Here is a 27,864-nt window from a genome sequence, read left to right on the forward strand (position 1 = left end):
AACCAGTTCTTTCCTCAGTTAAGTTTCAATTTCTTGTTTCATTCTTTCTAGCAAAATTCTAGTAAATACTTTACTTACAATATTTAGAAGTGAAATCCCTCTCCAATTTTTACAAAGTGTTATATCTCCCTTTTTTGGCAATTTCACCGGGAGTCCTGTATTCCAGTCTTCTGGCCATTCCTCCTTTTCACATATTTGATTAAATAGCAGGTGTAGCATTTCAACAGTAGTGTTTATATCTGCTTTAAGTAGTTCAGCCTGTATATTGTAACTCCCAGCTGCTTTATTATTTTTTGTTTTCTTTACTGCCTGAGTTATTTCTAGTTTAGTTATAGTTCCTGTATTTATTTTAAGTATTTCTTCTTGTGATATTTCTTGTTCTAGGTTTTCTATTTTTCTATTAAAATTTTCTTGGAAATGTTCTACCCATCCTTTTTCTATGTCAGCTTCGTTTGTGAGTAACTTTCCTTGTTTATTTTTTACAGGCCCTTCTCTTTTAAAACTCTTCCCAGCTAACTTTCTTGTTATTTCAAACAACCTCTTTGGGTCAAATTTACTTGCTGCTTCTTCAGCCTCTTTAAACATTTCCTCCAGGAAAACTCTTCTATCTTTCCTTGCACTTTCTTTTACCTGTCCGTTTTTAAGCCTGTATCTTTCATTTATCCTATTTCTTTTGTTTTCTTCTGTACTTTGCACAAGTGTATTCCATAAAGCTTTCCTTTCTTCACATAATTTGATGGTTTCTTCAGAGATCAATTGTTTGCAATTCCTACTCTGCCTTCCCAGAACTTTTTTGGTAGTACTATTAAATATATTCTTTATTTTTTCCCAGTTCTCTTCAATGTCTATTTCCTTATGTTATTCTACAAGTCTTCCATATTTATTCCTTAATGTTACTTTATATTTGTCTTTTGTATCCTTGTTTTTCAATTTGGATATATTGTATTTAATTCTTTGGTTCTTGCCTTTAAATATTTTTCTTAGTTTCATTTTTATTTTTGCAATCAATAATAAGTGGTCTGTAAATGCATCTGCACCTCTCCAAACTCTTACATCCATCAAAGAGGTTCTCCAAGGTCTGTTTATTAAAATATGGTCTATTTGGGTTTTTGGATTTCTTATCTGGTGATATCCAAATCTGTTTATGGATGTCTTTATGTTTAAATAAGGTTCCTCCTATGATCATATCATTGAAAGTGCAAAAGTCTTTTAGGATTTCTCCATTTTTGTTACAGTTTCCTAACCCTTCTTTTCCCATTATTCGTTCGTATCCCACGTTACTATCTCCTACTTTTGCATTCATGTCATCTATAATTAAAAGCATATCTTTACTTTTTACTTCATCTACTTCTTTTTGCAGCATGTCATAGCAGTCTTCTTTCTCATCTGTTTTTGCATTGTTTTGTGGTCCATATATGTTTATTATAGTCACAATTCCGTACTTATTTTTAAATCTAGCTTTGATGATTCTTTCAGAAACTGGTTTCCATTCAATTAGTGCTCTTCTAGCATCTGTTGTTAGGATGAAGGCTACACCTTTGCTATGTATATCATCTTCATTCTGGTTTATTATTATTATTACCCAGACTCATCTGGGAGGTCCTTTTATCACACACACACACACACATCTCATCATACCATGTCTTAAACACACTCAAACTCCTTGCAGACACCACAATCTCAGGCAAGGCATTCCAATCATTCACAACTCTGCACGAAATAAAACCTGCTTCTCACTCCCCTACTCACACCCTCTTTATACAGTTTCCAGGGAATATAAAAAAAAAGTTTCCAGAATATAAAATGTATTTGTTTTTTGTTGGTTGGATTTCTCTGCTACCATTCCATCTTGTCTCGTTTAGACCTAGTATTTCTATTTTGTATCTGTCCATTTCTCTGGTTAGTAAGTTAGCTTTTCCACTTTCGTACAAAGTCCTAATATTCCAGCATCCAATTTTGGTTAAAAGTTTTGGGCTAAAGAGATTTTTTCTTGGAGTTTGTCGTCTGCCGGCTTCCCCAATGGGGCTTTCACTGGCTTGTTTCATTTTCCCCAGTACTTCTCCCTCTTGGTTTTGTGTCAGTTTTCCAACAATGGTTGAGGTTTCTGTAGCAATATGTTTTTTCATATTATGGTTGCTAGCCACAAGTACAACCCTCCTCCTTTCTCATCTGGGCTTGGGACTGGCAATGGCAGAGTTCATAAAACAATAGAAACCAGGAAAGACATTACAGATTTAATGTCAGATTTGGGCTGTGTAGGTAAAAAAGAATTGCCAACAATTATATAAAGTAAAATTGAAACATGTTACCAAAAGTTCAATAAAGTATATTCCATAGAAACTCATTATACTAATGTTAAAGATACCAAGCAATTTTAAACCTGGTTTTACTCCATTTTTCCCAAGTGAGCAAACAGACAAAATGTCAAGTTTGCGCCTGCAATTGATGCAAGACTAGCTGATCCCACAGGTAGTGCAAGACCAAGCGAACTCGTGGTAAAGGTGGAGCAAGTTCTGATCACTAATCTTAATATTTACCCTTAATGCCAAAACACATCTCCAAGAAGGGGATGTATGATGTTTTGTATTAAAGGCAAGGGGCCACTACCCAGACCGGTTTTGGTCTTGCACTACCTGTGGGATCAGCTAGTCTTGCATCAATTGCAGGCGCAAACTTGACATTTTGTCTGTTTGCTCACTTGGGAAAAATGGAGTAAAACCAGGTTTAAAATTGCTTGGTATCTTTAACATAATTATACCCAAGTTAAAAATACTTTCTACATTTAGATCTCCTCCTGAGATTTTTATTTAATAAGGTTAAAACACCTTATGGTAACTTGTTTTGGTAAAATACTTATAAGCTCTGCATTACTAAATCTTGGTATTTCTAGCCTAGCTCCCACTGATGAGACCTCAATAAAGCGGCCCTGAGAGAAAGCTCCATGTTCCAGTCTTCTTTTGGATTCCAGTTGCCAGTTACCAGATCCTGAGAGAGAGCTCCTATTCCAGTATTGTTTGGTAAGAACCTTTCTAGTTTTTCTTTTGTTGGTTTTTATTTTTTGCGGCCTCGTTCCAATCGGTGCAAGTCCGTTTTAGGGTATTTCCTTTCGGGGACTGAAATTTGCTATTCCGTTGGTAAGGTATTTGCTTTTAAACAATGTCGAAATTCTTGCCAAGAGTTCGTACTCTCGGGATCGAAATTGACCCAAACATCGACAAAGCGACGTTTGTGAGAGCTCTTCTCAAAGTCGTCAAAGCAGAAAGTATTTACAGGCTGACCCCTTACGGGGAGGCGGGTTAGATTCCAAATAGTAACAAACAACATAGAAACAAGAGAAACGCTCCTTAAAGGCGTAGAATGTGAAGGGAAAAAATACCTACCCTTCCTAGTCGGAAGTATTTTAAAATCCGTAAAAATTGACAGGTTTCCACTCAAATATCTAGAGAAAGGGGAGGAAAGCATTAAAACCATTTTCTCCAAGTGGGGGATTGTCCGAAACGTAACAATCGGACAAGACGCGGATATCCCAGAGTGGAAGTCAGCGGAAGTGAGCATTTCAATCGAGATGAAAACCGAGGTCCCCAACTTGATTTTTTTAGGATCAGCAAGAGTAATAGTCAATTATCCAGACGTAAGAAAACAATGTTTTCGGTGCACCGCTTTGGGCCGCTTTAGCGCTCACTGCCCGAAAAACAACACATGCCGCAACTGCTTATCGACAAAACACACATTGAATCAATGTGAGTCACCGTGCCGTAAATGTGGGAACACATCCCATAAAATAGACATTTGTCCTAATAGGACCCTTGCAGAAAGGGCAGGAGGCGCCATAACACCTGCGGCAGTAGCCATTCCTAAGCTCACAACACAGGACTCTCGAGCTACCGGCCAAACAGTAAACGAACCACAAACAACTGAACCAGAAGAGTTTCCAGCCCTCCAACCGCCAGCTACCGCAACGACTACATTAGGAAATCAGGCAATAACTGGGAGGAATGCAGAAGGGAGAATTAGGAAGAAAAAGAAACAGAACACTAAGAAATCTTACACCAATGAATTGGAAGGCAACACTAACAGCACAGAAACAGAGGAAATGGAAATCAACACCAGTACAACAAAACGCCCCATCACGCCGAAAGAAGAAGGAGAAATGAAACGAAATAAACAGGACACTGAAAGCCAAATAGAAGCCTCAAGTTCAGATGAGGAAGGAAATGAGATAATATCGCGAAACAACACAGAAAATGAGGAAGAAACCTTAGAAGAAGAAGAAGACAGAGAGCAAGGAAACGATCCAGAAACTAAGGAAGGAACAAGCTTTGTTAAAAGCAATACTCCAAACGGCTCTGTCATTTTGAAGAACTTTAAGGGATCTCCTAAAACGGCAGAAAAACTATTTCAGATAATGACCACAAAAGGAGAGCCAACTTTCTTGTTCTTTAAGAGGACCAATAGACTCATATGGGGAGAACTCTATGTAAAAGATATAACCAAGGTCGAGCCCCATCAACTGGACGGTCACCTGGACTTAACAGAGGAAGAAAAACAACACTTATGCGACACATTGAAGTCGCTGACACGAGTAGATTTGGAAAAGAGATACCCATGGATAATGAAGGAATTTGAAAAAAGAACTTTACCAGTAGATACAAACACCGGTTCTTCTCACCCCATTACAAAACCGGTAAAAAGAAAAGAACCCCTATATGAATATTCGAATGTAACAAAACAAATCCTATTCTATCTTAGGAATAAACCCGAGATAAAAAACAAAGTCCACACAGCTGTACAGGAAAAGGGAGACGTGGCTTTGCAATGTGAAAGTGAGCTAGAGAGTCTTAGAATATGCCTCAAGTTTGGGAAAGTCACTTACGACCGAGCGGAATGGAATGAATGCTTGAAGAGAATATGGCAACTTAATGATGAAGAGTCAGTACACGTACTCACAGTGATGGAAAACGTGGTAAAAGACTATGAGGAAGCAGTAAGAGATAGCATGACAAAAAAAAAAAAAAAGCTCCTTCTAAGTTTCTTGGTTCTGTATGTTCACGCTTAATCCACATAGGAGGGGGCAGAGCTGAGAACCCGAGCGGTGAAGGCTTACAGCGAGGCGGTGCAGCTCTTTGCGGGCTGCATCACTCGGGCCAGGCTCTTCCCCCGTTCTTGCAGTACTTTTCTGTTAATTCACCGACTTTTGTTGTTTCTGTGTGTCCTAGTTCTTTTGATTTTCAATTTATGTGTGTCTTCCTGCATTTGTTTTTTTCACTTCTTTCATCGGCCAGATATCTAAAGAGGTGGCTGGCCAGAGAACGCGGAGGAGAACGGATGGAGGGAGATAATGTTGGAGATCTGCTTGGTGTTGGCATTTAAGTCAGGCCAAGTAGATCGACTGAGGCCTCCTTTAACTATCTACTACTATCCACTCTATCTTTCCTCTCCTTTCTCACTATCAAGCTGACTCTCAGCACAACTTTTTTAAATCTAAAGAGGCCAGTGATGAAAGGCACGAACTCCCATTCTACCTCAATAAAGGTTGAAACCGGTCTGGGTAGTGGCCCCTTGCCTTTAATACATCCCCTTTTAGGAGATGTGTTTTGGCATTAAGGGTAAATATTAAGATTAGTGATCAGATCTTGCTCCACCTTTACCACGAGTTGCCTTGGTCTTGCACTACCTGTGGGATCAGCTAGTCTTGCATCAATTGCAGGCGCAAACTTGACATTTTGTCTGTTTGCTCACTTGGGAAAAATGGAGTAAAACCAGGTTTAAAATTGCTTGGTATCTTTAACATAATTATACCCAAGTTAAAAATACTTTCTCATTATACTATACTAAGGCTATACCAAATGTAATAAGTGTTATATCCTGTACCTATGTTTTTACTAATTACGTAACACACCAAGCATGTACAAGCATAGATTTATGATTCTGAAGAGGCCTATAATATGTAAGCTAGTAAAACATATATTCTTCTCGTGAAGACAAACATGCTATATTTTGCAGAATGAAATGTAGAGGGTACAAAACATTTAGTGGGATACTGCTATAGACGAAGAAATATAGATGGTGATGAGCAGAAAATGTTTAGGCAAATTAGTTTGGCAAGTACATAGCAATGATCATCACTGGGGACTTCAGTTAGAGCAATATAAACTGAGCAGAGGAAGAAGCATACAGTAATCAGGATACTGAATTTTAGGACTTTAGGTACATAGTTTTAGGCAGAATGTGGTGGAAAGAGAACACGAGAATTAAGAGTTTTGGACTTATTCGTAGCATCAGTAGATTGTTACTGATTTCATACTTGTTCCCAGTTGGTGAAAGTGATTATGTAGTCTTGGCTTTGAAGATGAATAAGTATGCAAATGTATCAAAGTGGAAGGAATTTATGTGAAATTATAATGCAGGCAACTATAATAGAAACCAGCTTTCGGAGCAGTACAATAGATTACAGAAACTGAGGTAAGAGAGATCAGTAGTGCATTGGAGATGGTTAAGAAAAAAATGACATCTGCACTGGAAGATTATATTCTTCAAGTGAAGAAGCTCCAGTGATTGAGTCAGACATCTGAAAAAGAAGTTATGGAAGATGCATAAAGAGAGAAATGAAAAATAGTTGTTTTCCACCTCTCTCTCCCCCTCTATGTAGGGCTCAAGGTAGGAAATGAGCAATATAATTGCTTAACACATGGCAGACAGAATTCTGCCATGTGTTAAGGAACAGACTGTGCCAATAACCTAGTTGCTTAATCATTCTTACAATATGTTAAGTTTCTGTAGATAGGAAAGAAGAGGATAAGATAATACCATTGCATGAGGATGGTGGTAGAATGGCAGTATATCAAACTATAGAACCATATATTTTTTTCTGTAGTTAAGATTTTAGAAAAAACTGGTAAGAACTTGTATACAGAATTGGAGAGATGAGGGAAATATTATTTATGCAGGTTAGAATGGGTCTGTTAAGGGATGCTCTTTTTTTAACAATTGGTTACCTTTTATAATAGAGCAACAAGAGTAGTGAATGGGGTAAGCCATATGAAGTTTTTTTTTTGTTTTTTTCCGTAAAGCATTTGATAGGGTGCTACACAAAAATTGTTGTTCAGCAAGGGTTTTGAAATACTGAGTCTCAGAAAAACTAGGATTAGGGGGAATGCAGGTGAGTGTAGGCATCCAAAACAAGTGAGAGAATAATCATGTGATGCTGAATATAACTGCCTAGGTACTTAAGTTTAGTGGGATAATCAATGCAAGGTGTGAGGAAAGTTTTAGGATGAAAAGGGTATTGCAGTTTAAGAATAATAATGCCAGAAGTATAGGCATCAGTGAGACAGTTTATGAAGAATTATCTAGTTATGGAGATAGAATGCAAAAGGTATAGTATTTTCCAAGAAGACAGAGAATAGGATGTGGTATAGGTTTTACTAATGATAACAGAAAAATTGCAGCCAAAAAGAGTTGGAATGTACATCCAGAGGAATGCAGAGAGCAGTTCATCTGAGGCTATCTGGTGTGAGATAGAGACCAAGAGGATGAAATATATAACTGGTTGCTGGTATAGGCCAAAGAGTACAAGAGCATGTACATGGCATGCAATAGAAAAATGAATGCAGGATAAGTAATTATTGTAGGGAAGGACTTTAACTATGGGGACATAATTACCTGAGATAACATGTAATGGAAGGGACTAAAGGTTCAAGAGTATTAGATCTGTGAATAGCATCAAAGAATTATTTTCATTTATTTATAGCATATGATGGCTGTGAGGTCCATATGGGGAAGTATGGCACCATCTCAATCCCCCCAAATTTTATCTGGGCTCGGGACCGGCATAGCTGACAAATCAGGCCTATGGCTGAGACTTAAGTATTCCTGACTGTAATCCATATGTGTTCAAGGGACTGGTTTGACTGCTTGTAGGAGGAAAAACCCCAGATAAACTGGGGAGAAAACCCTGCCATCCATGCCCAAGACCAGCTAACTTGGATATGTCTGAGAAAGATCCTTGAGTCAGTGACAAGAATCGAACCCAGGCACTCCTTTCCCAGGCATATGGTTGCAAAGTGCATAGCCACTCGGCTAACTGTGCAGAAATCAAAGAACTTAGCAGTAACCACACAATAGTCACAGTGCTGCCTGAAGCATTCATATGGTTTTGACTGGAGATTGCCAGACATGTGGAATTTTCTTTTAAGGAGTATAATGTAGGATTTCAAAGTAAATGATTAAGACCAACTGAGGAGCCAGTTCAGTGAAGTACATAAGAATGAGGAGGGAGATGTTAGCAATGCACGGGAGATATCAAGGAGAGGCGTTAGATAAGCAGCATCATTAAGCAAAAGTTGCAGAAAAAAAGTTGTGGAGATGCACAAAGAGAAAGGGGACCAAACCATGAGCAGTACAATTCACAGACAAGAATGACGATCTATATGATAAGAAAGACCAAAGCTAATCATGAGAGGAAGCCGACTGATGAGGCTAAAGATAATCCCCAAGAGTTTTTTTGCTATGCAGCAAGTAAAAGGAAGAATGGCAGTAGAAGGATGACTATCTAGTGCTGATGATTGGTAGGAAACAGAAACAAAATAGTTAAGTTACTGAGTGATTATTTTGCAAAGGTGTACAATCCAGGATGAGATACTGCAGTGCACCATGTAACACAGTGATGTGAGAAAACAAATAAATGAATTGAAAGTGCTTACAATATTGTACAACCTTAATAAAAATATGGTAGTGGGATTATCCCTTATGAAAATGTGCAAAGGAACAGTGAGGTCTTCTTGACAAAGTTGTAATTTTAAGTCTCAGTTTGGAAGATGAGAATAATGGATAAGAGAAGCTGATAGGGTTTTCAGGTCTGAGTACCCTGACTTGGACTTTTTGAAACTAACAGAAATAACCTTTAACACATGCTAATGCACCACACACACACACACACACACACACACACACTGTAAGCATGTAGGCAAGAGGGTGTGATTAATGGGCAAAGGGATTAAACCCGACTTGAATAAAATTAGAGTTGAATAAAGTTTACAGAACATAAGTCTTATGTAAGTTGGGACTGTGTGTGTGTGTGGATACAATGTTCATTCTTCCAGCCTGCACAATGCAGAAACTAAGTAGCATATATGTATTGCATAGATTTAAAACATGTTATTTATTAAGACAAAATATGTTTCTATTTCTTCTATGTTTATAAATGCTAGAAGCATTCAAAAGGGAATGAAATTGTAGTTGGTAGAGAGTTCATTCACCCAAACCAAAAAATTGTTCTAATAAGTGAGACATGATCAGATGAGGGATTCTGACAGGAATAGAACTGGAAAGATATACAGTTTTTTGGGAAGGCAGACAGGACAGAAAGGTAAGGAGGGGTGCTGTTGATGAGAGCAGAGAAGTTGTACCCATATAAGGTGCAGATACAAGGAGCAAGTAGTGACAATGGTTTTGAAGCAGCATGGTGTGAAATGGGAGAGTGGTCAGGATGAAATGTTAAGTAGAGTATTACTGTAGACCTGGTAATAGGGAAGGTAGCGAGAAGGAAATATATAGGCAAATTGGTATGGCTAAGAAGAAAAGAGTGATTGTTATGGGCAATTATCCCTTATGAAGTGGGATTAATAAAAATTAAGTTTTAAGAGTTTTTGAGACACATGGATAGGATTTATCTCATCAGAAATGAAGTTGCAAATCTTCCTTCAGTTGGTGAAAGTGACCATGAAGTGATCACTTGGGAGGTAGCCAACCATATCAGGACTTGAGAGAAAGAGTTATGTGGGATAGTGTATTCAAAAGTCAGGAAATGAAATAAGGTAGGTGTAAAATGGATGACTTAAGAAGTGAAGCATGCAATCTAGAAGAAAAAGGCATTGTTGAGGTGGCACAAGATGAGTGGAGATAATCAGTTACGTGAGGCATACAAAGAGCAAGCAAGGAAGGTGACTCGCTTAATAAGGGTAGCAAAAGTGCATTATAAGCAGCCTTTAGCAAAAAAATTTGCTAAAAGAAATCCTAGAGAGGTTTATTTAAATATGTAGCCAGTAGAAGGAAGCATGATTATGGAAGGATGATGATGTTAGTCATTGGTAATAGTAAAATGATAACCACTGAGGAGAATATAATAGAGGTACTAAATGAGCAATTCATTAAAGTATTCCATCCTTGTAAATGTAATATAATGCAGAACCACTAATGGTGAGTGGGCAGCAGGCATATGTAAAATTGAGTCAACTTGATTTCAACAAGGCCATAGGACTTGATGGTATATCACTACATGTAGGGCTGTCGCCAGATTAGATTGTACTCTGAGGCAAACAATTAAATATCGTCCCTGATGGATTATAAGACAAAAATATAATAAAATCTCCAATTGCTATTTTGTTGTTATTACAAGAGAAACATTAATGCCAAAGAATTACATAATAATATTAATTAAGTGCTTGCTCTACGGAGATATCGCACAATAAAACTGTTTATAAAAACTCTTCTAAATTTAAATTATAAGCTATGTCCGCCTCTATTGATATAGTTGCTAGACCCAATCTTTCTTGGGTCATTGCTGTTCGCAAATAACTTTCGATAATTTTAAGCTCGGAAAAACTTCTTTCTGCACCTTGCTACTAACAGGAATTGTTAGCATAGCGAAGGTGCCTACCGCAATATGGCTGAACGAGTGCCCTTATTAAGCCGCACCGTGAGGGAGGCTACCTCTATGCTACACCCTGTCGACAGTACTGACTACATGTGTCAAGAGAATGTTCCATGGTATTAACAGCTTTAACTTACCTTTTTAAGATGTGTTAGATTGTCCTAAGTTCCAAAGGAGTAGAAAGAGGACACCAGGTCATCTTTCAGAACAAGAGGATCACAGGCAAATCTGCTTGAATGGAATAGTAGCCAACATGATAGACAGGCTAATGAAGAACAGAGTTCAGAACTGGTTGATAGCAGCAGAATTCTCTTTGATGGAGAGCATTGGTTTGCTACAGGAAGATTATGTTATAGCAATCTGCTTACTTATTAGAACAAGGTGACAGCTGCATTGGAACAAGGGTGGAAGCATACACAGTAGCATATTTAGATTTTGCAAAGCCCATTGATAGACTGCCACATGACAATCCAGTAACTAAACTGGAACAGATAAGATTGGATGACAGTTAGTGCATTTGATTGGAGATTAGCTGTCCAATAGGTATCCCAAAAAAAGGAACGTCACTAGTGGCATGCTCCAGGGATTCGATTTATTATTATTAACATCTGACTTCAATGTAGTTAGAGACTCATTGTGGGAGGTACACACTATCGCACACAAATCCCATCGAGCCATGCCTTAAACATAGTTCAACGTGTCGACATTCAGAACACACTCAGACAATGCAATTCCACTCTCCATGCAAAGAACCTTCTCCTTACTTCTCTGCTCACACTCTCCTTATACAGTTTCCATGGATAGCATCTTGTTCTACCCCTCTCCCATTCTATGAAAAATTTCTTCCATGCCAACCTGATAACAATCCATGACTAACTTATGTCTCGATCATATCCAATCCTCTTCCTTCTATTCACAAAGCTTTGCGATTTACATTCTTTCACTTGTATCTTCATACTCCACATTCCAAAGACCACCTTCTTGTGAATCTTCCCTGGACCCTTTCTAATGTATCCTCATCGCCACCATGAAAACCCAATGCCACATCTGTACATAATAATCCATATAAGGCCTTATACAATGGAATCATAACCTCTTTATTTCTGCATGCCAGAGTCCTCAGCATCACTGCCAGTATCCAATGTAATGACTTCATAACTTGTGCAATGTGGCCCTTGAATTTCAGGTCCTTGTCCACCACTATTCCAAGAGCTCTCATCTCCTCTACCTCCTTTAAAGTTTCCTCATCAAATGTACATTTTTCATCCCATTATTATTTACCAAATTTCAAACCCTACACTTTGTAACACTGAATCCATATGAAACAGACTGCATATGGATTACTGTGCCTATTCATATAATATATATTCAGGTCCTCCTGTAAGGCCACAACTGTTCGACTCTGCATTGCTCTCCCGAATTTTGCATCATCTTCAAGCAGCTGCAAATCACCAGTTAAACTCATCCCAATATCATTAATATACAAATTGAACAATGACCGCAGTACAGTGGGGTCACAGTACTAGTGACCCTACTCTTTTGGGGCAATTGTTTAACTTATATATAAATGACATTGGGAAGGGCTTGAATGATGTACAGTTATTTGCAGATGATGATGCAAAGTTGGAGAGAGCTACAACAAATAGAACAGATGTGAATAGATTGGATAAATGGTTGAGTGTAAGGAATGTTATTTCAGTGTAACAAAGTATAAGGTTTTAAAATTTGGGAATCAAGATGGAATGCAGAGTATAAGATTGATGAGGATATCTTAGAGGTGGTGGGGATGAAATATCTTGGGGGGAGGATGGTGGACAGGGACCTAAATTGTGAGGACAGCACAGTAGTTATTATGACAATGATACAGAGAATAATATGAAGCAAAGATATTATGATTAAACTGAACAAGGCTTTGTTCAGTCTGTATATGGATTACGTATACAGATTTGGTCAACTGGTTTTCAAAAAGGATGACAAACTGTTGGAGAGGGTTCAGACAACTGACAAGTTAGTTTTAGGTCTCTGGAATGTAGAGTATGAGGACAGATTTAGAGAATGCAAATTGAATAGTCTAGCAGATAGAAAAAGGAAGGGAGAGGGAGACATAAGTTGGTAAGGGATAATTACCTGATTAATGTGTATGAGCTTTTTTTTATATTTTATAGAGTGGCTGGAGAAGGGGAAAAACAAGAGCCTATCCCTGGAAGCTACAGAAAGAGGATGTGAGCAAGAAGGTGATAAGTAGTTTTTTTTTTTTTTTTTGTATAGAAAGTGGTAGGTGATTGGTGGATTGCACCACCGGAAAGTAAGGTGAGTGCAGAGAGAGGGAGTGAATGCATTAAGTCAAGGTATGATGAACTGTGTGTGTGATAGTGAGACTTCTTGCAATGAGTCTCTTTACTCCATGGAGGTTTTTTTTTTGTTTAATACACTGATCCTATACACAACAGATCTATAAGCACATCAGTGCAGTGTGTAGGGTGCAGATGAGGACTGAGATAGATGTTTATTGATGTTGTTTTGGAAGAGCTGAAAGTTGTAGTTGTATGCAAATACTTTATGAGAAGAACACTAGTTCTGAGGACAGAGGCAGAGAGAATAAAAGAGGAAAAGAAGCAGGTTTGATGTGTTTGCAGTTGCACAGTAAAGGGATGCTGGGTAGCTACTGGTCTTGTATTATCAGGTGAAACAGAAAGTGGCAGAATGATGGTTGTCTATTCACTGGAGCATAACAGTGAAAGTACCTGTAGAATAGTCAGTGCTGAAACACTGCATCTGTGAAATAGAAGCTGAAGTGAATCTGTAAGACATGGTTCATCTATGAGCCTAATTGCTCATCTCTAGACAACATCAAAGATTTTTAGAGAAGTTTAAGGTGAACTACCCACAAACATGTATACAGTATTCTAAGCATGGACAGACTGTACATAGCTAAGAATTGGTTGGGTGTAAAATAGCATCTTGAATGAAAGAAGATTAGTTTTTTGGATGCTGAGGAAGCTACAGATATGTGTTTAATGCCAGTATAGACTTTAGGCAAATGCAGTCCAAGCAGAGAGATTTGATTTTGTATGGTGATTTGAGTATATTACCAAGAGTAAGAGTAGACAAGCTGAGTTCTCTTTTGTGAGAAAAAAGACAAGACTGTTTTGGTGGCAATGAACATTGCAAAATTATCCTTGTCCCATTGAAGATCATATCAGAGTACTGCATGGTTGGTTAGTGAAATGAGTAGAATGAATAGAGAGTACTACTGTATGCAAAGCCATGGATAGGATTCATAATGATTGAAAGTAGGTCACTTATATACATGAGAAAGAGCAGGTAATAAGACACAGCCTTGAGGCACTTCAGCATTGGTGTGCTGAAGTGCCTCAATGACTTGCAGAGAACAACCAGAGAGAAAGTTGGATATCCAATTACAGAGGGTGGCAGGGAGACCAAAGGATGCCAATTAGTTTAGTAGGCCTCAATGCCATACACAGTCAAAAACTTTGGAAATGTCAAGGGTGAGAGGAAAAGCTTCTCTGAACATTTCCATGGTGGATGATGTAAGCTACAACATCAACTGTGGATCTTGAATGGCAGAATCCATACTGGTGGTCACTGATCAATTGGTGGGCCTCTAAGTAGTGGAGTAGTTGGCTATTGATAGATTTCTCCATTTTTTTGGAGAGAACACAGGTGATGGCAATTGATCAGTAGTTTGATGGTAGACTTCTATCACCCACTTTTGGAATAGAATGGAAATGAGATTGCTTTCATATATTAGGATAATTGCCAGATACATATGACTTATAGAAAAGAGGCAAGAAGAGTGTTATCTCTGGAGCACAATGGTTGAGAACAATTGGAGAGATGCCATCACAACCAGAAGACTTTTTAGTGTCTACTACTAAATAGCAAGTTATTTAGTAGTAGATAACATTTTTAAGTTTGAAGAATTTCTTAAATTATAAAGCTGGCCTAGTTGGCCGAGTGGTCAGCATATCTGCTCTCCAGCCAAAAGGCTGCGGGTTCAAATTCTGCTGTGGGCATGGACGTTTCGATTGTCTGTGAAAATACTAGTGGCGGTGATGGTAATTGAGGTTCATTGTAGTTAGTGGATTGAGTGGTGGAGACAGTTGTAGAGTAGGTGCCCTCCCTCAATGAGAGGGAGGGCACCTACTCTACAACTGGAATGTCCCAAGGGAGTCTAAAGACTCACTAATGACTCCCTTGAGATATTACATAATAATAAAATTCAAAAAAGGATAAGTACAAAAATTAAATATGTCAAAGAAATCAAAAGTTTGGGAATAATCCAAGGCAGCAGACAAATCTTGAGAAGTCCAGTGTATTCAATGGTATCAAATAAAGATGGAAACAACTAATTGTGGTATTATTTTGCAGAAAAAAATGCTGAAACACATGAAGGCAGTGCTTCTATAAAAACTACTCTGGTATTTTGCAAAAAAATCCTTTTGCAAAAAAGAAGTCAAATTGTTTTTGGCCACTGTTGATAATATACCATTAAGAGCAATCACAAAATCAAGTTTTTTGGAGAAGGCATAACAAGTCAGACTTTGCTTGGAATGATACAGTCATTCCATGCAAAAATGTAAGAGAGGTAAGAGATTTAGTCTCGCTATCGATGAATGGACTAATATGAAGATGAAATGTTATTCCAGCATTATTCATCATGAAAATTATAGTGAAATATACAATCCTGGTTAGGTCTGAATTTATATGTGCATTCTGCATCCCAACTTATAGAATAGTTAGAAATCATTTGAACACTTTTAATATCAATTTTGAGAGGCATATTGTTGAATCAAAGGTCTAGCATCATGGTAAATTATGGTCGTGAATCACCAGCTTTGTATCATTTATGCCTTAATCATACAATACATTTAGCCTTCTGTGGAAGTTCTTTTCAGAAAAAGAAGTTTAGATGAAAATGAAAGTTTGAGAATAACTGATATTTCATCATAAATTATTACTGGAATCATTTACATTTAATTTAAATGTCTTTATTTGTAAACTTTTTTTTCAGATAAGTTTCCTAGCCTTCCTGTATCACTGCTTGATACAGTTTCAGCACTTTTAATATTAAGCTTACTGAAGAAGTTCTTAAAGTGTGGTAGTCCAATTAAATCAAATACCTCAAGATTTAATTGGTCATGATTTGAATAATCTCATAAAGCAAGTTAAAATTAAAGCACTTTGTAGTCAAAATGCAAGTTTATTCAGCAGGTTTGTTGGTTAACTTCATATTAACAAAACAGAGAAACTCAAAGTGACAAAGACTGAGAACTGTTATTCAAAATAGAAATTTGCATAGAAGAGTGCAGAAATAATGACAGAATTTGCAGTTCGGGAAATTCTACTTAAAAATATAAAATTTTTAGAATAATTGTAGTACTTAGTACTCTGTTTTTCATGCACTATTTGAATGATGGCAGCAGCCTCAGCTCAGTCTACTAATCGCTTGTCACTTAGTCCTCCCCCATTTAAGGACTACATTTTGCATAGCATACTACGGGATTTTGTGGTATGCAGTGCTTGTGGCATGTATGCATCCCGGCAGTTGGATATGTGGCAGGTGAGAGATCGGGGAGTGAATATATGTGAAAAATGTAGGAAATGAGAATAACTTCATGAGTTGGAGATTAGTATAACATACCTCAGCAGAGTCATTGCATCAAAGTGTCAGTTTCATGCAGCAAATTGTAAGGTCTTGAGGTTTGGGAAACATCAATGGGATGCTGCATACTCTATGGGAGGAGTTATACTAGAGGAAGTAGGGGAGACAAGAGATCTGGGGTTGATGATTGATAGAAACCTGAAATTTAGGGGACATATTGCAAAGGTGAAGGTAACAGAGGATTGCTGCAATTATGAAAAGGACACTGACCTGCAGAGATAAAAGGGTCATCATTCTGTTGTATAAGTCTCTGATCAGACCACACTTAGACTATTGTTCTCAGATTTGGTCCCCAGGATTTGAAGGGGATAAATTAACCGTGGAAAGGGTACAAAGACGGATGACAATGATGGTTTCAGGACTGTACAATGTTAGTTATGAGGATCGGATGAGGGAATGCGAACTGCAGAGTTTGGTGGATAGAAGGAGAGGTGATATGATTGAGACTTTTAAACTGTTGAGAGGTGGTTACAGGGTTGACACTGGGGAGTTCTTTCGCTTGGTTGATCAGCGGGAAGGAGTGATGACAAGAGGCCATCCCTGGAAGTTACGAAAGGAAACTGTGAGCAAGAGGATGAGGAGTGGTTTCTTTGCATGGAGGGTGGTTGAACCGTGGAATGCATTGCCTGATGGAGTGGTGAGCGCGAGAACAATCAATGAATTTAAGGAGTGGTATGATAGACTTTGTGTTTCTTAGGGGGGGGGGCCCTCCCCTCGATGAACCTTGACAAACTTTATGTTCTTAGGAAGGACCTCCCACGATGAGTCTTGACAAACTTTATGTTCTTAGGAAGGACCTCCCACGATGAGTCTTTTGACTGCATGGAGGCCTGAATAATAATAATAATAATAATAATAATAATAAAAAGGCAGAAGAATACATACCTAGAGAGAAGAGTAGTATGACAGATGGTGAGGATAACAGCGGAATGTAAATGAAAAAAAAAAATAAAAGTGGGGAGTGTGGAAAGTTTAAATCATTGTGAAGTTTTTGGAGATGGTTTCAGTTTGGATGATGAATGACAAGCAAGAGTGGGTAACTTGCAGAGAGAGAGAGAGAGAGAGAGAGATGCACTGAAAGAATAAATGGAATGTCTCAAGAATGAGTTGAAAAGCATGAAAGAAGAGATTAAGTGAATACAAAGCGAATCAGAGTAGAAGTGAGTGAGAGAGAGAGAGAGAGAGTTATGGAATTAATATTAGAGGAGAGAATATAAACAGCAGAAGAGAGGGAATGAGAAAAATGCGAGAGAGTGCTGGAATCAGGGTTACAGTGATGCCAAGACAGCATGTAAGTATGGAAACAAAGAAAGAAAGTGTTAAGAAGAGAGAGAGAATGAGGGATGCAGGTGAGCAAGGAAGGAACAAAGTTGTAAGAGGTGTGATGTATGAAGACTATAATCTGTAGGTGTGGGTGTGCAAGATAGAATCCCTAAGGAGTGTCTGCCTGAAGGAATGATAGAAAATGTGACTATGGTAATTAAGCAGGGTGAAAGAGTGAATGAGATTATTGTGATTGCCACCACAAATGACTTGAGAGGCAGTGTGAATCAGGTGGCAACAGAGCTAAAGTTCATGCTTGAAGTTGTAAGGAAGAAGATTCAGAGAAGGAAAATAGTTTGTGTTACCCAAGTATGATAATGACAAGGAGAAGAGCATTAATAACGAATGGTATGATTGCAAGAATGTGTCAAAAGAGAGGCTTGAAATAAGCAAATGCTTGGAGGGCATTTGAGGACAGAAAGAAACTGTATGCAAGAGACTGCTTTCATTTGAATGAGCAAGGACGTAAGTATCTAAAGAGGTTGCTGTTCTCTGAATGAGTCAGTGTCAATGCAGGGAACCTAGAATTATCAGGGTAGATGGTCTCTTGTAGGAATGGGAGCACATCGGGTAATGCTGAATCCAGTGGAGTCTGGAGGAAATAATGAGGTATAGAAACAGTGAGATATTTATTCTTATACTAATGCTAGGAGTATCCAGAATAAAGAAGATGAATTGGTGGTGCTGATACCATCAGGCGGTCCAAAGATTATTCGGATCTCTGAGACGTGGTTGATGGAAGATGATATACTAACAAGAATAGAAGTAGCAGGATACAGCATTTTTCAACAGGATAGGAAGGGAAAACATGGTGGTAGAATACTGCTTATGATATGTGATGATTTTTGTTCTCTCAGAGTGGAGGATTTTGAGGGCAGTGGTATATGGTGTGAGATAGAGGTGGGCAAGAAAAAATATTTAGTGGAGTGTTGTTACAAGCCAGGGAGCACAGAGGATGAAGAGTAGGAGATGTTTAGGCAGTTAAGCTTAGTTTGGCAAGTGCAACAAGATTGTTTGTTATGGGAGATTTTAACTACAGCAGTATAAATTGGGAAGAGGAAACTGCATGTAGTAACAAGGAAATGGAATTTCTAGAATTCTTGAGATATGTCTTAAGCAACATGTGATAGAAGGAACACAAGGTTCAAGAGTTTTGGATTTGGACACAGTATAAAAGCCGATTCTAATTGAGATGGCATTTCTGCCCCCAGTTGGAGAGAGTGACCATGTGGTTTTGATTTGGAAGATGAATAGGCATGCAGGAGTATATCAAAGAGAAAGGAATATTTATGGAATTACAAGGCAGGTGATTATAATAGCCTTAGACATTGACTTGGGGCAGTTCCATGGAGGGATGAATTGGAAGGGTGAGATATCATTAGTGCTTGGGAAATTGTAAAGAAATATTTATTAGAAGCAATAGTAAGCTGTATATCACGAGTGAAGAAGACAATACAATTTGGTGTAAAGTGATGACAAATGATGTCAAACAGAAACTGTAGGTTAAAAAGAGGTTAGGGAAGAGATATAAGGGAAGGAGCAGAGAGCAGATGCATGAAGAATATAAGACTCAGACTGGGAGAGTGCCTAGTATGGTAAGGAAGGCAAAACTGGAATATGAAAAGAGATTGGCCCTTAAAGATCCAAAGAAAATCCTAGGGATTTTTCGCTATGTGACCATTAGGAGGAGAAATGATTGTGGAAAGATGACATTGTGAGATAAAAATGGGAATAGAGTGACTGATGCAGAGGTCATAGTGGAGTTGTTCAATGAACACTTCATTGAGGTATTTCATCCTAGAGAAGTAAGCTTTAATACTAGATGGATAGGGCAGGTTCGAGGTTTAGAGGTGCAAGAGGAGACTGTGTTCCAAGTACTGAGTACTCTGGATGTAATTAAAGCAGTGGGACTGGATGGAATTCCACCACAGGTTTTGAGCAAATGTGATAAAGAACTAACAGATTCATTGACCTGGCTTTTCAATGACAGTATGGATGAGGGGTAAAGGCCCAGAAGTGGAAGGAGGGTAAGATAGTGCCATTGCATAAGGGTGGAAGCAGACTGGAGGCGTCAAATTATAGACCAGTTTGAGTGTCATCAGTAGTTGTTAAGATCTTGGAGAAATTAGTGAGGGATCATACACAACATTGGGCAGATGAGGGTAATGTTATCTGTGAGAGTCAAATGGATTTCTAAGGGAAGCTCTTGCCTTAGCAATATGAGTGTCTTTGATAATAAAGTGACAAGAGCAGTTGATGAGGGGAAATGCATATTCTGCCTTTTTTTTTTTTTGGACTTTGCACAGTCATTTGACAGGGTACCACATGATAAGCTGATATTTAAGTTTGCAGTACATAAGTTTTAGATGTCAGGTTAGTGAACTGGATTGAGGATTGACTATTAGCTACTTACCTGAGAGTTTTGTATTATGGAGCAGTATCAAGGAGACAAAAGGTTACAAGTGGGGGTTTCACGGCTTAGCACTGCAACCTGTATTGTTTAACCTTTATATCAATGACATTGTCAATGGATTATGGGGGGGGGGTATTCAGTTGTTTGCAGATGATGTGAAGCTGGGAAAGGTAGTGAAGATGAGAATCCCAGAGGATTGCTGCAATATTGAGGACACTTACCTGCAAAGATAAAACTTGTTATTCCATTGAATAAAGTGCTAATCAGACTACACCTGGACTATTGTGCTCAAATTTAGGCTCCAGGATTTGAAGGAGATAAATTAACTGTGGAAAGAGTAGAGAGGCAAATAATAAAGATGATATTAAGATTTATACAATGTTAGTTATGAAGAGAAGCTGAGAGAATGTGGACTGCAGAGTTTGGTGGATTGAAAGAGAGGTGATATGATTGAGACTTTTAAACTGTTGAGAAGTAGTTACACTGGGGAGTTCTTTTGCTTGGTGTAACAGAAGGAAAGAGCATGGACAAGAGGCCATCCCTGGAAGGAAGCTGTGAGAAAGAGGATGAGGAGTGGTTTCTTTGCATGAAGGGTGGAATGCATTGGTGATAGCAAGAATGGTCAGCGAGTTCAAGGAGTGGTATGATTTTGGTTTCATACTGTGAGTAGTCGTGTAATTTAGCACTTGTGTGAAATTAGCAATTTTTATCTGTTTTGTTGTGTTTTTTCATCAGAAAATGAGAATATTATAGTGTATAAGTGTATATTTCTGTGTTTTTAGAGTATTAGTATATTTATAACATTTTTATTGTGACATTTATTGTGATAATGTCAGCATGGCAATAAAATGAACAATGGCAGCAAAGACAACATTGTACGGCAATTTGAATTTGCAGGATATTATTCAGTGCAGCGTATGTGAAATGTATGTGTCAAGAAAATTAAAGAATATGTGGAAAGAGCCTCTGCTACTAATGGCTCACACAAAGTGAGCTATTAGTAGCAGAGGTGAAAGTGGTGAATGAGTGGAATGGGTTGCCAGAATCAGTTACGAGTGCTTTTTCTGTTAATGGGTTCAAGGAGAGGTATGATAAATTGTGTGGATAGATTGGGTCTTCTGCAATGAGTCTTCAGACTCCATGGAGGTGCCTGCATAATAATAATGATGATGATACTGTTTTTCTAGGATGGGCCTTCCCCAATTTGTCTTTTGACTCCATGGAGGCCTGAATCATAATAATAATAATCTTTTGGGATGTCTTCCAAACATGATGTACTACCAAAATGGAGCTTAGGTTTTGCAATAAAAACTGAGACTTTTTTTATTAATGAATTGTAATTAAAATGTAATGAAAAGCAGGAAAATTTTAATGAAAATATTGTTGAGGCTAACAAAGAAAAATGTTAACAAACAATAGAAGAAGTGAAGTGAATTTTAGAACGTACAAAAAATTTTTAGTGTTGCAAAACATAAATTTTCTAAGTTGAAACAAGAATTTGTCTTATTTAAAAATATGGCAGCAAAATGTTGAGAAAATTATATCATTCTTTGCTAGTGTTGAGTCAGATCAACAAATTCTTAAAGAACATTTGTGGTTACAACAAATTTTGGTACAAACGTTAATTCAAATTTGTCAGGCTCATAAACAGACTGTTTTATCTTAAATTTTTTTTGTTATCATAAAAATAAAATGCGATTTTTTATTTATTTATTATAAACAGAATTAAAAATGTAATCAAAATGGTTAGTTCTTTTTTTTTATTATTATTTTTTTTATTTATACTACTTTCCTGAAGGGTATGTAATATGGTAAGAAAAGCTAAAGCATATTATGAAAAAGGCATGGCCATACTTAGCCCATACTGCTAGTCTAAGTCTTTCTGCAGGATCTCTGCATCACCATCATTTACCATTGCTCTTCCCAGTTTATCACCATCAGCAAACAACTCAATATTTCCTTCAAATCATTTCCTATATCACTGATATACAAATTAAACAAATGGGACCAAGTACTGAGCCCTGTGGTACACCACTCTTCAGATGCTTTCTCCTGGACTCAACTCCTACTTAAGCCGCTCTTTGATATCTGTTCATCAACCATCCTCTAAATCCAAATCAAATTCATATCCATCCTCTATTTGCTCCAAAGCATGCAATAGTTCTATGTAAAATTTTGTCAAATGCTTTTGCAAAGTCTAGCTGAGTAGCCATTTCTATTATCCAACTCCATTGTCACTTGATTATAAAAAGAAATAAATTACTAAGGCAATACCTATCCTTACAAAACCATGTTGTCTCTTATAGAGTATCCTGTTCCTATCCATCCAGTCCTGAATTCTGTCTTTCACCAATTTCTCCAATACCTTAACCACCACTCCTCAGATGCAGACTGGCCTATAATTTACCACTTTTGTCTTGAAGCATCCTTTATGCAATGGGACCAATTTGTCTTCTTTCCTTTCTAATGGCACCACCCACTACTGAGGCTTAAATTAAACAGCTTGGTTAGAGGCGCTGATAATTCCCTTGCACATTCTTGTAATACACGGGCTGATATGCCATCTAATCCCATGGCTGTGTTTGTATTGAGGATGTGCAATATTTTAAGCACCTCAATTTTTCTTCAACCTCTATTCTCCTATCAACCAACGTCACATTTGGCAGTGCAATGTCACTACCTAGATGGCACAGCTCTGCAAAATGCTTACTCAGTAATTCAGCTATTTGGTTTGGTTCTGTGACCTCCCCACCCATCAGCACTTTAAGTCATCCTTCCATAGTCATTCCTCTTTGTACTTGCCACACAGTGAAAGAACTCTTTATGGTTTATTTTGGCCTTATTAGCCAGCTTTCTCTCATAATTACTTTTGACCTTCCTTTCCATACTCATCACCCTTCTTGTCTGCACCTTACACTGCTCATGAGCATGCTGATCACCTTTTTCTTTATAATTCCCCCCACAACCTTTAATTTATGGTAGACAAGTTTATATATTAGCAATGTAACATTGCCAACATATAGGAAAGTATTAATTAAAGTTATTATGATTAATATTTTAGTAAACCTTTTCTTTGTGTGCAACATCTGCTTCTAGCAGATGTTGCACACAAAGAAAAGGTTTACTAAAATATTAATTAACTTATATTACTCAAACTCCAAAAAATATTATATATCAATGTAAACATATATAAATTCAAATATTTACATAATTGTCAACTTTAATCCTAGGTGTTTGTTCTAAATTTGAAGTATGGAGACATTGAAAGAACAAAAGGTCATCCTTGGAAGCTGTATAAGGAGATGATGAGCAAATGAGTGAGAAATGAGTGTAATTCATTGCAGTGGTAAGTGAGGAAAGTGAATAGGTTTAAGGCATAAAATTTGATGATCTTTTTGTGCGAGTGTGGATCCTCCATGATAAGTGACTTCATGGAAATCTGATGTGAATAAATCTTATTGCTTCTCCTATAAACTTCCCTGGAAGTTACGAAAGGAAACTGTGAGCAAGAGGGTAAGGGGTGGTTTCTTTGTGTGGAGGGTGGCTGAACCGTGGAATGCTTTGCCTGATGGAGTGAGCGAGAACGGTCAATGAGTTTAAGGAGTGGTATGATAGACTTTGTGTTTCTTATGGGGGACCTCCGCTCGATGAGTCTTTTGATTCCATGGAGGCCTGAATAATAATAATAACTTTATATTCTAAATAAATTTCTTCTGGTAAACAAGAGTACTGATTTACATATTATAATTCACATTGTCCACAAAATATGTAAAAAGTTTTGAGCTGCTAAATTTTTCCCAGAATACAAATGAAATTATGTCTATTTTTTTTTATTTTTAACAAAGTAATACATATTGCCTAGCAAATGTATAAAAAACCTGATCCTACCTTGTGCAACTCCAAGAGCTCCGTACACTCCTAAACGCATGTACGTAGAATTGGGTTGAGAACTATACGTGACATCTGAGCTCCATTCACTAAGCCATACATTTGCTCCCACAGAAAATCCTTGGCCACAGAAATTGGAAATGATAATGACAGCAACCCATATATATCCAAGTGATCCAAGATATTCCCGATATACTGTCCACTTTACCTGTAGACAAAAAAGATGAATTCATCATATACAAAGAAATCGCATCTTAAGAGCTGCTTAAAATTATTATTATGTGACACCCCCAGGGAGTCCAAAGACTCATCGAAGGAGTGTGCACCAACAGCATCGAACAATTGTTCACTTCCAACTACTAACCACGCTCAAACCTGCTTAACTTTTTGCATGAGCCATTATTAGCAGAGGCTCTACCAATCGACCAACCTTTGCTGGTATGAATAACATTTTTATCAAAAATTAAATACACGATTCATACTACTAAAGTACATAACCAAAGATTCATATTTTTATGAGCTGGAGCAACTGAAAAAAAAAAAGACAACTCTGAATGATAGACTGATAGACATTGTAATTGCCAGGATGCAAGACTTGAAAAATGAGTTCATTAGAATGAGAAATGAAATGAAAAATGTGCCCAGTGAGATAAGAAGTTTTGGTGGCTAAGAAAGGATGACTACAAAAAGGTTACAACAAAGGAAAGCAGAGAAAAAGAGCATGTAAGAATGGATATCAGCAGATTGTGGATGAGAGTGAAAGATAACAGTGTGGTCGGAAAGTTGGACAATGTGTTGCCTAGGTATGATACGGGTGAGTTGAGATAGAGAGCAGGGATCATGAATGATATGCGGACAGAGCTGTGTGAGAAGGGAGTGGAGTTTGCAAATGTGTGGGAGACATTTGAGGGAAGGATATATTATACTATTATTATTACCCCAAGACCTCATGGAGTCAAAGACTCATCTGGGAGGTCCTTTTATCACACAGCTCATGTACTGTGCCTTGAACACATTCAAACTCCCTGCAGACACCACACTCTCAGGCAAGGCATTCCAATCGTTTACAACTCTGCATGAAAAAACCTGCCTCTCACTCCCCTACTCACACCCTCCTTATACAGTTTCCAGGAATGACCTCTGGTTCTCTCCCGATCTCCCACTATTTTCTGTAGAACCTCTCTTGCATTCTGCAGCATTGATCCTATAACAACCCCTTAATAACTTATAAGTCTATCATATCTCCTCTCTTCCTCCTGTCCACCAGACTCTGCAAATTACATCTTCTCAATCTTTCCTCATGCTCAACATTCCAGAAGTCAGAAACTACCTTAGTCAGTAGCCTTTGGACCCTTTCCAACATATCTTTACCCTTCTGAAAACCAGGTGACCAAATCTGGGCACAATAATCCATGTGTGGCCTAATCAAAGCCTTATACAAAGGAACAAGAATCTCTCTACTTCTACACGCCAGTGTCCTCCACATCATTCCCAGAAGCCTTTGTGTTGTCTTCATAATTTTGGTTATGTGTCCCCTAAATTTCAGATCCTTATCCATTATCACCCCCAGATCTCTTATTTCTTCCACCTCCAACAATATATACTCACCAAGCATAAATTTTGCATCCCATCTTTGTTTTCCAAATTTTAAAACCTTACATTTTGCAACATTGAACTCATATCCCCATTTCCATGCCCAATCACTCAATTTATTCAAGCCTTCCTGCAAGGCCACAACATCTTTACTACTCTTCATGGTTCGTCCCAATTTTGCATCATCTGCAAACAATTGAATATCTCCATCCAAATCGTCACATATAATTAATATACAAGTTAAACAGTAATGGCCCTAAAACAGACCCCTGAGACACTCCACTAGTGACTTTCCTTTTCCTGGATATCGCTCCCCATACACAACTTGTTGATACCTATCAGATAGCCAATCTCCAATCCAATGCACTAATCTAATATCCAACACCATCTGCTCTAGTTTGACTATCAATTTATCACGAGGTACTTTACAAAAGGATAGAAACATACAAAAGTGACAATTGCATTTGAATGGATTTGGTGTAGTCAGACTTGCTGCAAGGAAGAATAATGAGCTATGTGAGCTAAAGAAGTAAGGGGTGAAGCAAAAGTTCAGGTCAGAGGAACTGGTGAGACTGATGAGACTGTAAATGAGCATAGTACTGTGAATGGTGATAACAGAACAAGAATGCAAGATGGAAATGGAGACAGTATAACGAGAGTGGATGTTGGAAGTAGTAGTGAATGTGTGTGAGGATGGTTAGTATGGGAAGATGCATTTGAATCTGAAGAGACAGATAGGGTAAATGGTGATAAAGGAAATTGGGAATGGCTAGGCAATCACAACATAGACGTGTGATATGGATAAGACTGGTTATAGACCAAATGAATTGCAATGTTTCTTTACAAATGCCAGGAGCATCAGGAATAAGAGACAAAATGGTTTTGTTGATTGAGTTTATTTGTCCAAAAATTGTTGGAGTAAGTAGAACATGGTTGGCTATGGAAATTGAAATGGAAGGGTATGATGTTTTCTGTGAGGATAGAAAGAAAAAGACGGAAGTGGGGGGGGGGGGGTTGCTATTGATGAAAGCAGATAAATTATGTCTGCACAAAGTGGAGGTGCAAGATGTAAACAGTGGCAATGGCTTCAAGTCAGTATGGTGTGAGGAGGTTAACAGGAAGAGATAGTTAGTGATATGCTACTAAAGGCAAGGGAATATGTGGAGTGGTGATGAAGGCAACTTTGGTTAGTGAACAAGTAGAAGGGTAATTATTATTATAGCAGTAGAGACTGGAATGAAAAGATAGCATTTGAGAATAAAGAAAATTAATTTCTTGAGAGAACTATCTTAGGCCATACATAAAAGGGGACACATGAGAATTCAGAATTTTAGACCTGATCATTTCATTACAAAATGTAATTGTGATTTGGGTTTTGCACTTCCCTCCAGTTGTTGAGAGTGAGAGCAACATAAAGTGATCAACTGGGTTGTGGTGATCTATACGAGAACTTTTGTAAGTAAATGATATATGTGGAATTACAAAGCTGGTGATTATGAAAAGCTTAGGAGACAGCTTGGAGCTGTAGCATAGAATGAGGTGTTCAGCAGAAGGGGGATAAATGCTGCATGTGAATTAATCTAAACATATTTAACAACATCAATGTGAAAATGCATTCCAAAGGTCAAAAAACTGAATAAAGTAGGTGTCAGATGGATGAATAAATGGATTAAGCATGAAATTTTGAAGAAAAGGATACTGTGGAAGCAGCTCAAGGAGAGTAATAGTAGCAATCAATTGCATGAGAAGTATAAAGAGCAGGCCAGGTAAGTGACTCAGTTGGTAATAACAGCAAACCTACAACATGAGTAGATACAACTACTCATGTTGTAAACATGAGTAGTTGTATCTACTATATAACAAGGTGACAAAACCTCTCTAAGTTTTCAGATATATTTATTGGTTGATGTTAATGCATGAAAATGTAGAATGGTAACTGCTACAGAAGACATAGTTGAGGTATTCAATGAACAATTTATAACGAATTTGATGACATATCAGCACATGTCTTAAGGGAATGTTCAAGGGAATTGGCTTGGCATGCCTGTTTAACATGAGTCTTATAACAGCACAAGTTCTAGGAGAGTGGAAAGAAGGCAAAATTGTTCCAATTCATAAAGGTGGTAATAAGGCTGTGGCTACAAATTATAAGCCAATCTGTATATTCAGAGTTATGTTTAAGGTACAAGAGATATTGGTGAGAACTTGGATACAGAAATGGGTTGATAACAGCAGTATTCTCTGTGCTTGTCAACATGGGTTTGTTAAAGGGAGATCATTCTTTACCAACTTATGTACTATAACAAGGTG

General features: G+C 37.8%; 1 protein-coding gene across 3 annotated transcripts in view; it reads right to left on the minus strand.

Moving 5' to 3' along the window:
* LOC150104066 (multidrug resistance-associated protein 1-like) overlaps window positions 1–27,864 on the minus strand; it is a 359,631-nt gene that overhangs the window by 140,093 nt on the left and 191,674 nt on the right. For all 3 annotated transcript variants that reach the window (XM_090397253.1, XM_090397254.1, XM_090397255.1), the window contains one exon: window positions 23,962–24,169. In XM_090397253.1, coding sequence (XP_090253379.1) covers window positions 23,962–24,169 — 208 coding nt within the window. The remainder of the gene's footprint in view (window positions 1–23,961; window positions 24,170–27,864) is intronic.

The sequence above is a fragment of the Typopeltis vanoorti genome, chromosome 8 (assembly GCF_054136105.1).
Source record: "Typopeltis vanoorti isolate ZY-2024b chromosome 8, IOZ_Tvanoo_1.0, whole genome shotgun sequence".
Taxonomy (NCBI): Eukaryota; Metazoa; Arthropoda; class Arachnida; order Uropygi; family Thelyphonidae; genus Typopeltis; species Typopeltis vanoorti.